The 12,194-nt window shown below is 36.5% G+C and overlaps 2 protein-coding genes across 4 annotated transcripts; one reads left to right on the top strand and one right to left on the bottom strand.

Moving 5' to 3' along the window:
* The first annotated feature begins 1,227 nt into the window (after positions 1 to 1,227).
* LOC107007013 (ABC transporter F family member 4-like) lies at positions 1,228 to 5,785 on the top strand. 3 transcript variants are annotated; one of them, XM_015205493.2, is made up of 4 exons: positions 1,228 to 1,396; positions 1,852 to 3,935; positions 4,047 to 4,931; positions 5,290 to 5,785. In XM_015205493.2, exons 2-4 carry the CDS (start codon positions 2,094 to 2,096, stop codon positions 5,338 to 5,340), a joined length of 2,778 nt encoding a protein of 925 aa, XP_015060979.1. In that variant the 5' UTR covers positions 1,228 to 1,396; positions 1,852 to 2,093; the 3' UTR covers positions 5,341 to 5,785. The 3 variants fall into 3 exon arrangements, with proteins under 3 accessions (XP_015060979.1, XP_015060984.1, XP_015060989.1); XM_015205498.2 differs by having other exon boundaries at positions 1,978 to 3,935; XM_015205503.2 differs by lacking the exon at positions 1,228 to 1,396 and adding an exon at positions 1,469 to 1,489 and having other exon boundaries at positions 1,978 to 3,935.
* Positions 5,786 to 5,996: 211 nt separating this feature from the next.
* Positions 5,997 to 11,270, bottom strand: LOC107007822 (protein DEHYDRATION-INDUCED 19 homolog 3). Its single transcript, XM_015206617.2, has 5 exons — positions 10,833 to 11,270; positions 10,580 to 10,749; positions 9,777 to 9,854; positions 8,150 to 8,406; positions 5,997 to 6,351 (listed from the first exon to the last, which is right to left on the bottom strand). Exons 1-5 carry the CDS (start codon positions 10,906 to 10,908, stop codon positions 6,243 to 6,245), a joined length of 690 nt encoding a protein of 229 aa, XP_015062103.1. The 5' UTR covers positions 10,909 to 11,270; the 3' UTR covers positions 5,997 to 6,242.
* Between the last annotated feature and the right edge of the window lie 924 nt (positions 11,271 to 12,194).

The following is a 12,194-nucleotide window of genomic DNA, read 5'->3' on the forward strand; positions in this document are numbered from 1 at the left end:
GTTTGTAAAATATTGCCAGGCGCCTCTCTCCCAAATATCTCGCTCGCCACTCTCTTCCAATTTCTCGCTCGCTTCCTCACTTTTTATACAAACATAAGTGTATAAAAATTGTTTCTAATTGTATAAAGCAGAGAAAATTGTATAAATACATATATTTTTGTTTCTCTCTCTCCTCTCTTCCAGATCTCGCTCGCCACTCTGCCAAATCTCGCTCGCCACCCTCGCCTTTCTCACTTATACAAACAGAAGTGAAATGTATAAATTACGTTTCTGTTTGTATAAAGTGTGAGAAAATTGTATATACACATGCAAGTACATATATTTTCATCCTATACACTTATAATTATACAATAAAAATACTCTCCTGCCCAGTTTCTTTTGTCTTTCTCTCTTTCTCGTTTTATACAATTTTTAAATTGTATGTAATTTCTCTCTTTCTCGTTTTATATAATTTGCTTCAACTGTATATGTATAGCGAATTATACAGTTTCTAGTTTGCTATGGAGCACAATTATGCAAACTTTGCTATAGCATACAAATATGAATTTTTTATTTGCTATATGTGAAAGTTGCCCATTAAAGAATCGTTGTCTAGCTTTATAACAGTAATACCTCCGTAGAAATAACGCACACTAGCCACTTTTTAATTTTTCCTTTGAAAATAGCTAATGTCATAACGTTTTTACATTTACTTATAAAGTTTGAAACTATTTTTCAAAGACAGAGCCAAAAAGTGGCTATTTGTGAAACTTTGATTTAATTAAGCTAATAATAACTTGTGGTAACTTATTGGGCCCAAATTCATTCTAAAGGCCCATAAGCCTCATAGAATAAAACCAACTTAGTGAGCCCAAAGTCAAAAGAGCAGTTGAGCTGCTCTCAACATCACAGAGGGCAAATATGGAAATTCATATATATCCCCAACCAATAGCTTTACATCCAACTTGCTTCTTATAAAAGTGTCTGGGCCCAACGACCACTCGAAAAATATGAAATTAATTAAAAATATATATATTTTAAATTTATGAATAATTAAAATCTATCAACTGTATATAAAAATTTAAAATAAATTTATGAAATCAAATCTCCGAAAAACCTTCTAATAATAGATGCTTTACTTTATTATTGCAATAATGTTTAATATTTTAAAAACACATCTCTTCTACCTATATAGAATATAGAAAGACAAAAATATGAGAAAAGTAGTAAAGAATACAAATACAGATTCTTTAGGTGACCCTCTTATTATTTCCTTCAAATTTCATCCCACCGCTTACTTTTTTCTTTTTTCTTTTTAAAAAAAATTGGATTGGTTTTCGATTTTATATATAGCCAAGATAATTCTCTTTTATATTTTTTTGGGTTTTGCCGATTTTGCCTCCTCTTCTTTTCTCAGGTACTTACCATAACCTATCTATATTTATTTTTTTCCCCTTTTATTTGTAAAAGAAAAAAAAACAATAAGGAAACTCTGGGTTTTGTTTGTTTGGTAATCTATTGATTGTTGAGATTTGTTATCTGTTTTTGTTTTTTTACTGTTCCATCTGAATTTTGGGAATTTGTGTTTATTGGGTTTGAATTTAATACTAATTTATTGATTTTTTTGCTGGGAATTATGTGAGGATTAGTGCTAGTATCGTGATCTAGGGTTAAGGTTATGATCTTTGGGGTTTTATTTATGTATTTAGCTAGATCAATTCTTTCTATTTCTGAGTAAAATTTTGATTTTTAGGGTGTTTGATTGATTTATTTTTAGTTGATTTGATACTTTATTTGGATGAAACTTGTAGTAGAATGTTAAGATTTTAAGAAGTCCCATGCTAATCTAGGTAATTTTGTAACTGCAAATAGGCAGATTTGTAAGCTGTATTGGGGTATTTGTTGGAAGAACTTGGAAGTAGTAAAAGTGCATGATTTTGAGCTTGTGTTGTGGAGGCTTTACTTTACATAGCAAATGATGGGTTGTTTGTGCTTCAGGTGCATTCACTTCCTTGTCTAATTAAGCGGTGGATCTAGTGGTACATGGGATTATCATCACATAGTTAGATCTGATTCAAGTTGTCGGTTTGTGCTCCCCCTGGGTGTGAGAAAGGATGGCGAGGGGAGGCAACGGTGGACGCAAGACTAGTGATAGGAGAAAGGCTGGATCCACATATAGAGCTTCAGATCAGTCAGATGAGGATTACACAGTTGATGACGATGAGGAGTTTGATGAGTCAGACGATGGATATTCTTCCTTTGTTGGAGATGATTCAGAAGAGAGTTTAGGTGAATATGAAGATGAGGAGGAGGAATTGAAGACGAGGAAGGTGAAAAGGGTTGCTCGGTCAAAAGCACCAAGCAGAAAAGAAAAAGGAACTGTGAAGTCTAGAAAGAGAAAGAGAGTTTCATATAGAGAAGACGATGATGACGATGATGAAGTTGATGAAGATGATGAGGAGTTCACACCAGATTGCTTGGATGAAGAAAAAGAGTTTCCAGTAACGAAAGGGACAAATAATTCTAGCAAACGACGGTTGCGTAAGGGCACTGTCAAAGATGAAGATGATGAGGAATTCACACCAGATTGCTTGGATGATGAAGAAGAGTTTCCAGTAATGAAAGGGACAAACAATTCTAGTAAGCGACGGTTGTGTAAGGGCACTGTCAAAGATGAAGATGATGAGGAATTCACACCAGACTGCTTGGATGAAGAAGAAGAAGAGTCTCCAGTAATGGAAGGGACAGATAATTCTAGCAAGCGTCAGTTATGTAAAGCCACTTTTAAAGATGAAGACGAGGATTTCACACCAGATTGCTTGGATAATGAAGATGATGAAGAAGAAGAGTCTCCAGTAATGCAAGGGACGGATAATTCTAGCAAGCGATGGTTACGTAGGGGCACTGTCAAAGATGAAGAAGATGAGGAATTAAATTCAGATGGCTTGCACGAAGAGGAGGATTTTCTAGTAATGAAAGGGATGAAGAATTCAAGCAGGCTACGGAGGCGTAAGGCCACTGCCAAAGATGATTACGAGGACGATGATGAAGAAGACAAGGATGATGAGGAATTCACTCCAGTTAGCTTGGATGAAGAGGAGGATATCCCAATAACTAAAGGGATGAAGAATTCGAGCAAGCCACGGCTGTGTAAGGGCTCTACCAAAGATGATGACGAAGATGATGACGATGATGAGGAATTCACTCCAGATGGCTTGGACGAAGAAGAAGAGGAAGAGTTTCCAGAAATGGAAGGGATAAAGTACTCAGCCAAGCCACGGTCACGTAAGGGCACTGCCAGAGTACAGAAGAGAAATAGAAACCACAAAAAGTTGAAGAAGATCACAAGAAAGAAACCACTAAAGAGACGGCAATTGAGAAGGAAAGCAAGATCTGAAAATGACGAGGAGTTCATAGACGTCGATCCAACCATGAAAGAAAAGAACAAAAAGAATGCAGGTCAGAGGAGAAAAAGAAAGAGACTAACAGTAGATTCTGATTCTGATTTTGTTGCGAGTTCTGGATCATCTGAACGTGAGTTTACCATCTCTGAAGAAGAGAGGGAACAAGTCAGAGAGGCTAACAATTTTTGCAGGAGCTTGGTTACAACTTGGAGGGGCTCAGCATCTTTGAAAAAATCACTAATAGAGGAAGCTCCACGTCTACAAAGAAAACATCCTGCAAGAAAGGCTAAAGAAAAGATGGAGGAGTTAAAGATTGAAGCCGGAAAGCAAATTTGTGGCATATGTTTGTCTGAAGAAGGTAAGAGAACAGTTAGAGGGACATTGAATTGCTGCAGTCATTACTTTTGTTTTGCTTGTATCATGGAGTGGTCCAAAGTGGAATCTCGTTGCCCACTATGCAAGCAAAGGTTTGTGACAATCAGTAAGCCTGCAAGGTCAGACACTGGCTTTGATTTGAGGACTGTGGCTATTCAAGTCCCTGAACGTGATCAGGTACATCCCCTTTTTGCTTCTGTGCATTTATTTATAGGTAAACCTGAGTATTCATTTATTACAAAACACCAAATTTTCTAACTGTAGTCAATGTTTAAATTGTGTATATAGGTTTATCAACCATCTGAAGAGGAGCTTAGGGGTTACCTTGACCCGTACGAAAATGTATTATGTACAGAGTGTCAGCAAGGTGGGGATGATGCTCTTATGCTACTTTGTGATCTCTGTGATTCGCCTGCGCATACTTATTGTGTTGGTCTTGGACATGAAGTACCTGAAGGTAACTGGTACTGTGAAAGCTGTCGACCAACTGCTCTTGCTTCTTTAAACCCACAGAATCTGAATCCTATGCCTGATAATAGAACAAGCGGCAGTTTTTCTGTTGGGTCACCTCCTGTTGCGAATGTGAGAGAAACGTTTGATCTTAATGAAATGTATGTTCCTGATACCCCTTTGACCGAAGAATCAGGTGATTTTCAATCTCCGCGAGATGGTCAAGTTTCTTCTCTAGCTTCTGGGATTGGGGCATTTACAGTTTCTGACCGGCGCAGAATACAACGGCAAATACATCAACTCCTTAATAACAGGAGGAGACAACTTGGTAATATTGCTGGGACCTCGGGTGCTGTATCAGGGAATAGTCTCTTTGGCTCTCAAATTGCTCGAAGTAGAGAATTAGCAAATCAACCTGCTATAGCACATAGGGCAGTACCTCATAATTCATTTTTCCGAGGAAGGCAACTGGAGAGTGATGCTCATTTCTCTCAAAATCCGAACCTTGTACCCGAGAGGGCAAGTCATTTGAGTGGGCAACTGAATTTGAATGGAGCCTCTACATCATCACAAAGTTTTTTTGGTGAATTTTTGGAAAGTGAATTGCAAGGGACTGATGCAAGTTTCAATTTTAATCTGGTTCATCAGCAACTCCATCCCTGCAGTAGCAGCAGATCTAATGTTGGGCCTGATTCTAGCACTTCTCCTTGTCAATTTAGAGAGGTGAGCTCTTTAATTAGATAAGGAATTACTGGAATCTTTAGAAGTTATTCAAAATCTGGTTTAGACAATAAAAAATCTGGAGAATATGTTTAGCCCTGCTGTTGCTTACACTCCAAGCTCTCTGTATGCAAGTGAAGCATAAACATGACTCATGTCTTTTTAATATTTTCTCATTAGTCGAATTGATCAGAATTTTGGAGGGTCTTCACTGGGCTAGGATATTGTATTTAGAGCAGTGCGGTTACACATTTCCTCTGCTATTGCTGATGAATAATGCCGTATTATCTTCTTTTTCTTTGTTGTTTGACTTTTTTGTACTATGAACAATTAAATTCGTGTATTATATGCTTTGGTACAGCCTGCAGTACCTTCAAGGACATTGCCCAGCACTCTTAGAAGACAATTTTAGCTGCATGTGCTCGAGCATGGTGAAGTGAAGCCCCCTGTGCAGTCTACCATAATTTGTAATTAAATTGGGAGACAGGCTGGCAGCCAAATCTCCCCTGTTGAGGATCACTGTACTCTTGCCTCTTTTGATTGAAATCACGAGTATAGAAGACACGCTGTTTGTTGAAGCAGTGGGATTTGATGTGCGACTTCTCAGAAATAGCATTAGCCATTCTTTCTGCCCATTGACCATGCCGGACAGATCCATTTGTTAGGATAGATTTTTCAGCTTTACACTTGTATACCACGCTTAACTGACAAAAGATTCCTTGATTGTTGTCAAAAATATGCAACCACTGTTGTTGCCATTGTTATTTATTAGCCAATTTGTTATCCGAGATTGGTACTCAGCTGTTTGGATATGTTGGAAATTTACCATTGACAATGGTAACTGCTGTTTTTCTTGTTGCAAGTTGTAACTGGTTCTTTCTGGCGTAAATCTCCCCCAACTTACTGTTCACTTGTAGATGGCATGGCATGACCGTGCCAGTTACTGCTTTTCGGGAGTTGGATAAATGCCATAGGCTGCATCTTATTGTCACGTTAATTTCCACGCCAATATTGTTAAACTGCATGTTCTTAGGGGCACTATTTGATTGGCAAGGAGATGAAGAGAGAGAGTTAAAACCAACTTGAACATTTATTATATTCTTTATGGTAGCATGAGCTGCAATAAAAGAAGATACATGAAAAGTCTGTTGCCTAAAAACTAAATCCTACAAACAACAAGATAGATTACATGGATCACTACATCTTATTCCACGGTTGGATTACAATTGTGCCAGCATGCACACTGTGCTGGATCACTAACCACACGGATTTATCAGTAGACTGGTGAACCTTGGGCAGCATTCATGTCAACCTCTATAAATTATCATCCAGAATGGTAGACAATAGCAATCCTTGAACAAACGAACTCCTCTTTGCCTTCTCCTCTTGATCCTTGATTGACAATGGGGCCTCTTGAACTTTCCTGCAAAAACAAATACCCAGTGCTAGATATTATAAGATCCAAAAGTAACGGAACAACAAGGAAGATACTATATATCATGGTAAAGACATCTTAGATTCCTATTCCCTTCATCAGATTATAAACCAAAAAAAATATATATATATAACTATTTCTCTTCTGCTTTTTCGNGAACTTTCCTGCAAAAACAAATACCCAGTGCTAGATATTATAAGATCCAAAAGTAACGGAACAATAAGGAAGATACTATATATCATGGTAAAGACGTCTTAGATTCCTATTCCCTTCATCAGATTATAAAGCAAAAAAAAAACAAAAAAGGATAACTATTTCTCTTCTGCTTTTTCGGAAGTTTTCTATCGAAGGAACTGATAACAAAGATATCCTAAGGTACACTATACTAGAACAACCCAATAATAACACCACTAATTCATTTATGAAAATAAAAACTTTAATTCCGGTCTATTTGACCATAGAAAACAGTGATTTCCATTTCATGTCACAAGTTGATAGAAGCCACCAATAAGAGCGGGTCTAGCAGAATTCTAGTTGACCATTAATCCCTTAAGCATGAATAGAAGGCAGAAATTATGTTAGCAAAAATTTCAGACTTCTGCCTGCTTCACTATATGCAGCTCAAAAGCAGTAACCAGATACTTTTAGCACACTCAAATTATACCAAACTACATTGGGTTCGCTTCTTCACGGGTGCATACCCAATACCGAACCAAAATTAGTTCAATTTGTTTTTTCTAATTTGGTCCATTTCGGTTCTTCAGTCATGGAGATCATGAAAACAATGTGGAAACGGAAATGCAGAACTATGTCCTCGTCCACTGATGATGATGATCGATGACGTAGAAAAAATAAAAAAGCTGCTTTTAGAATCTCCTTTTCCTTTGCTCTTAGTATAAATAGTCATTGCATACTACTGCTTCTACTCACCACTCTTCCTTCCTCTTTTCTTGCATTAATCAAATGAAAATGAGAGGAGCATATAGATAGAGAGAGTGAGACAGATTTCTACTAACTGTCAAAACTCTTCAAGGAAGTCACACTTCTTCTCTCATGTATTGAGTGCCAGTTCAAAGCTCTCACTCTTGCTTCCTCTCATGACAAAGAAATTGGTTTCAGGACCCTAAAACCGAATACCGAAGAACTGAAATCGGTCTCTTTTTTCCGGTTTTTATTCCCATTCCTACCTTAAATTACCAGGACGACTAAAACAAATTAATGTTAGATCACTTGTGTTTGTTCTTCTAAAAGAATATGACTAACCACAATACATGTACGGCTGTACCTAATCAAAAGGTTGATGACATACAGCTTGGAACAAAAGAACCAGGTACTTATGGTCAAAGCCCTAAGCACTTCACCCAGAAGTTAGAGGTGTTCGCACAGTCTTTCCACAAGTACCACAGGTGACTTCTATTCTAAAGCTACCACCAAGGGTGGGGTATCACAGTCAAAACTCAAACCTCCAGGCTCCAACCACTGCCATCAAAACTCTGGGATAATGGGTCTGCCCCTCTTCCTTCACTTGAATACCAGACTTAGTTCACTTGCTGCAGGGCTCAAACATGTTGCGTAAGTCACAACTCACAAGTCTCTCAACCTTTGTTGATTGAGCTAAAGCCCTGAAGCTTGGGCAGACATGTTCTTATAGGTAAACATTTAGTACAAGGTCCTATTCTGAAAGATCTAAACGGTTTTCACTTAATTATACAAGTTGGTAGCATCTCTATATAAGTCTTTACAAGAAGCTACTGTACCAGAGCACAGAAAAGGACAAAATACATACCTTTCTGAGGATGTTACTACTGAGCTTTTCTTGGCTGAGATTGTTTCAGCAGGACAACGTGTTTGAACACTCTTGAAATCATCACCCATTGGCAAAATGAATGATGACAACAAGGGGTCTGGCGCAGTACTAGTTGAGGGAACTACACATGAAGACCCTCCAAATAGAGACTGCAAATTTCCTTCACGTAGTTCCTTCCTTAATAAGGAAAGTGTTGAATGAGAACCAGGTCTGCGAGATTTCCTCTTGCGCTGCATGTAAGCTGAAGTCAAGGAACTCAAAATAGCTAATTGGAGTCCCTCATTGTCACACTCCACCACGAATATAGAATTTGTCAACATAAGGGAAGAAGATGGGAGGAGCAAATAGAGATTATGGCCTCCGCAAAACTGGAAGGGACATCATTACCAACATGATTCAACCTTCCCTTAACCCCAAAATTTTACCTCTGATCTCTACAATTCTACTCCAAATGTCAATATTAACCAACTGATAAATTCACAAATGAACATGATAATATTTAATTATTATCTAACTCTTCCGTATGATATGAACAAGGAACCACAAGGCATTATAAGAAAATAAACAGATTAGCCAGAATGCATTGGAAACTTTAGTTCCTCTTTTTCTCATGATGTCAGGATTTTGAAAAGTAATAGAACTCCCTAGACGCTATGTTGATCAGCTTTTTATCATGTTTTGGATCACAAAGACACCCCTAGGTTAACTCCCTACCTCCAGAAAAGAAAAGGAAGTAAAACTAGTCTTGTCACTGATCACAACTATGAAGCTACGCAACCTAAGCAAGAGTATCAGCTTTCAAAAGACCTGCATCTTGAGTGCTTTCATTCTGTGTACAAGAAAATGATCCTTGGGTTCCAGGACCATGATAAATGACAAATACTAAAGCATGCCCAGAATGTTCTAACAGACTGACATGGAATGAAAATATAAAATTGTATGTCACTGAGACGAGTCAAAGATGTATGTGAAGGTGCACTTTGATAGTGAAGTTTAGATGGAAAATTCCTTTAAATTAGATGGATTTAGCAGCTTGCTTTCAAATGCCCAAAGGTTTGAAATAACTTAAAATGCCCCAAAAAAATTACGTCAAATTTCAAATAGTTGATCTTAGCCAAAAGGCTGAGAAAGGTATCAGAATTTGAGGGCAGATTTTCAACTCTTCCAGGAGAAGAAAACAGTGAGCACCAAACCAGAGAACCTCATCTTAAAGGCCCCTAAAAGAAACTGACATACAGAAACCTACAAAAAAGAATACCAATTAATTGCTTGCATCGAATGGCCAAAGCCCCAGAAAGTTACTTAAACAGTCAACCATCTTGATTCAGGAGCTTAATTGAACACACTCAAGAAAGGAATTTTTTTTTTTTTGGATAATGGAAGAGTTTGACATTCTCCACTGGTGGAGGACGTTCACTCCAATTAATTTAACAAAGAAATGCTTTAACCATCTGGAGAAACTTTCAAAGCTTGGAATTGTCTCCATGTTCATGTTAAGTGACATTTTTGCACAAGACATCGCTGTATACAAATAAAAGAACTACCAAAAGGGTACTACACAATAATGAACACAAAAAATGATATTAAGATACTGAACAAAGGATATTTTGAAGATATTCCCATGTTGTAAGGTAATGTGTGCAACCATGTCAACGCCCACCCTCATAGCGCAAACCGGACAAACCTACACAGAGAAGGCAATTGTGAGGAATTAGTTCTAAAAATTGCTTCCATATGCATCAGATGTTCTTGACAGAGTACTCATATCAGCAAATGAGAACAACTGTCCAGATAGGAGAAAACTATCATACAACAAGTTCAGAGGGATTCTACCCCACCCGAGCACCAACACTCCTCCAGAAAGATTCAGAGACAGACACACACATCAGCACAAGGAACAGTTAACATCTAAGCAACCCACATAACATCTCTGACTAGACAACCAAAATATATTACTAGTATAAAGCACCTCAACCAATATATATATATATATATATATATATATATATATATATATAGAGAGAGAGAGAGAGAGAGCATCAGAACAAGATGAATCTCAACCAAGAGCAATGGGTAGAACATCTTTAGCATGAGTTCACGGACATCTGAAAATGCTAGAACAGTTGCCAGAGGCATATACATGTCTCTGTACCACTCAAGAACGCCCGACACTACATACAAAAATGTAATACCATCAAAGGCAACTGTGTTAAATCATGCCATCATAACTTGAAATTTCAGCTAGTAAACTAAAACAATCAACTATCTTCCAACAGGTGAAAAGAAGTTCAACTTCTACACATTCCTGATAATTTAAGTGTAAAACAACAAAATATCCAATTTGTCTACACCAGAGAGACAGCTAAGAATATGAACCATACAACAACTGAAGAGAAAAGAGAGCGATACCCCATTCTTGGCCTCAACAGGATGCTCATCATCAATATGGCAACATAAACCAACAATATCAAAATACTCTGAACAAAAGCAGCAAGGGAACTCCTCTCTTATATCATCATCCACGTCTAGTTCCTCAAAACCCATCAACATTTCCGCCTCAAGATTCTCCCATTTCATTCCTACACCAACATTAACCGCATAAAAATCCAATCTTTAATCCTAAAAACCCCGAAACTTGTAACAGATAAAGGGAAAAACTTACCAGATCGAGACTGAAAAGCAGATTGATAGCGCCTGGAAGCAGAAGATAGACGAGCACTCCATGAATCAGCATCCATATTTGCTTCACTTTACTTTTGAATCCTCACAGATTAAGATCTAACTTCTGATTTGAAACAGTGAAAAATTCAAGTATCAATTCCACTCAATCGTTCGTTCACAAACCCTAAGAATGATGAGTTGATAAAATTATGAATTGTAAGGAGTGTCGGTGTCGAGAGAGAAAGAGAGAGTGAGTGATTTGTCGAACGAAGAGAGAAGAGTGCGATTTAGGTGTGAGAAAACGACGACGAATCAATGAAGATGATGTATAAGAAGAAGAAGAAGCAGATGATGAAGAGGAGGTAGCGAGGCCTTTAGGCTTAAAGCAGGTGAAAATGTGAAATTCCACCAAAAACAAGACGAGACTTGTCTTCCACACACCTTTTTTCTTTTTTTTTATGTCTTTTTGTTTTATTTTAATTAATCATTTTGGAAACATTATTCCTTATTTATTTATTTGACCTCAAAAGTTACAAAGTTCTTTTAACTTATTTTGAAGATAGTCTCTTGTTTTTGGATTAAGACCAAAATTAATAGTTTCTTAAGTTCATAATATTAGTACATTTTTAATCCTCTCTCAATTTTTACTTATTTTTAATAATGTATGAAATACTTAATTATTTTTCATACGCTTGGAATAAATAACAATTCTACGTAAGAAAAGGTGAGAAGAGAATGTTTTATTCTATTTAATAAAAATATTATTACAACTAAACTAAAATTCTATCTTTGGTCGTCAAACTATATCAATTTATTAGATTCACACATGGCTCTATAACAAAAAGAACTGTATCAATGTATGTAAAATTGATGTGATGAACCTCTTGATTTTAATAATAAAAAAGACAAATTTGACGACAATTTCATCCCTTTTGATTTGTAATCAAACTTCTGTTTTTAAAATTTAAAATCTAGAAATTCATCACGTTAATTTGAGCGTACAATAGGATGGAAATTATTTTCTTGATATATCATATATCAACAGTAAAATGATGTATTTAGATAATCAAAAGTAGGTTCTTACTGTAGTTGCAATAATATTTCAAACAAACAAAACAATGCATTTTTCCCTCAAAATCTCATACATAACTTCTACTTAATATACAAAAACATGATTAAATAGCTCATACATAAAATTATGGACAAAATAAATATAAAAAAAATAGGATCAAAAGTGTATAAATATTACGAATTTAAAGAGACTATTAGTACTTCAATTGAACACACAAAAATGTGTTTTTCTTCTCGCTTTCTTTATATATATATATATATATATATATATATATATATATATTTTTATTTT

Source organism: Solanum pennellii, chromosome 1 (genome assembly GCF_001406875.1).
Source record: "Solanum pennellii chromosome 1, SPENNV200".
In the NCBI taxonomy this organism is placed as follows: Eukaryota; Viridiplantae; Streptophyta; class Magnoliopsida; order Solanales; family Solanaceae; genus Solanum; species Solanum pennellii.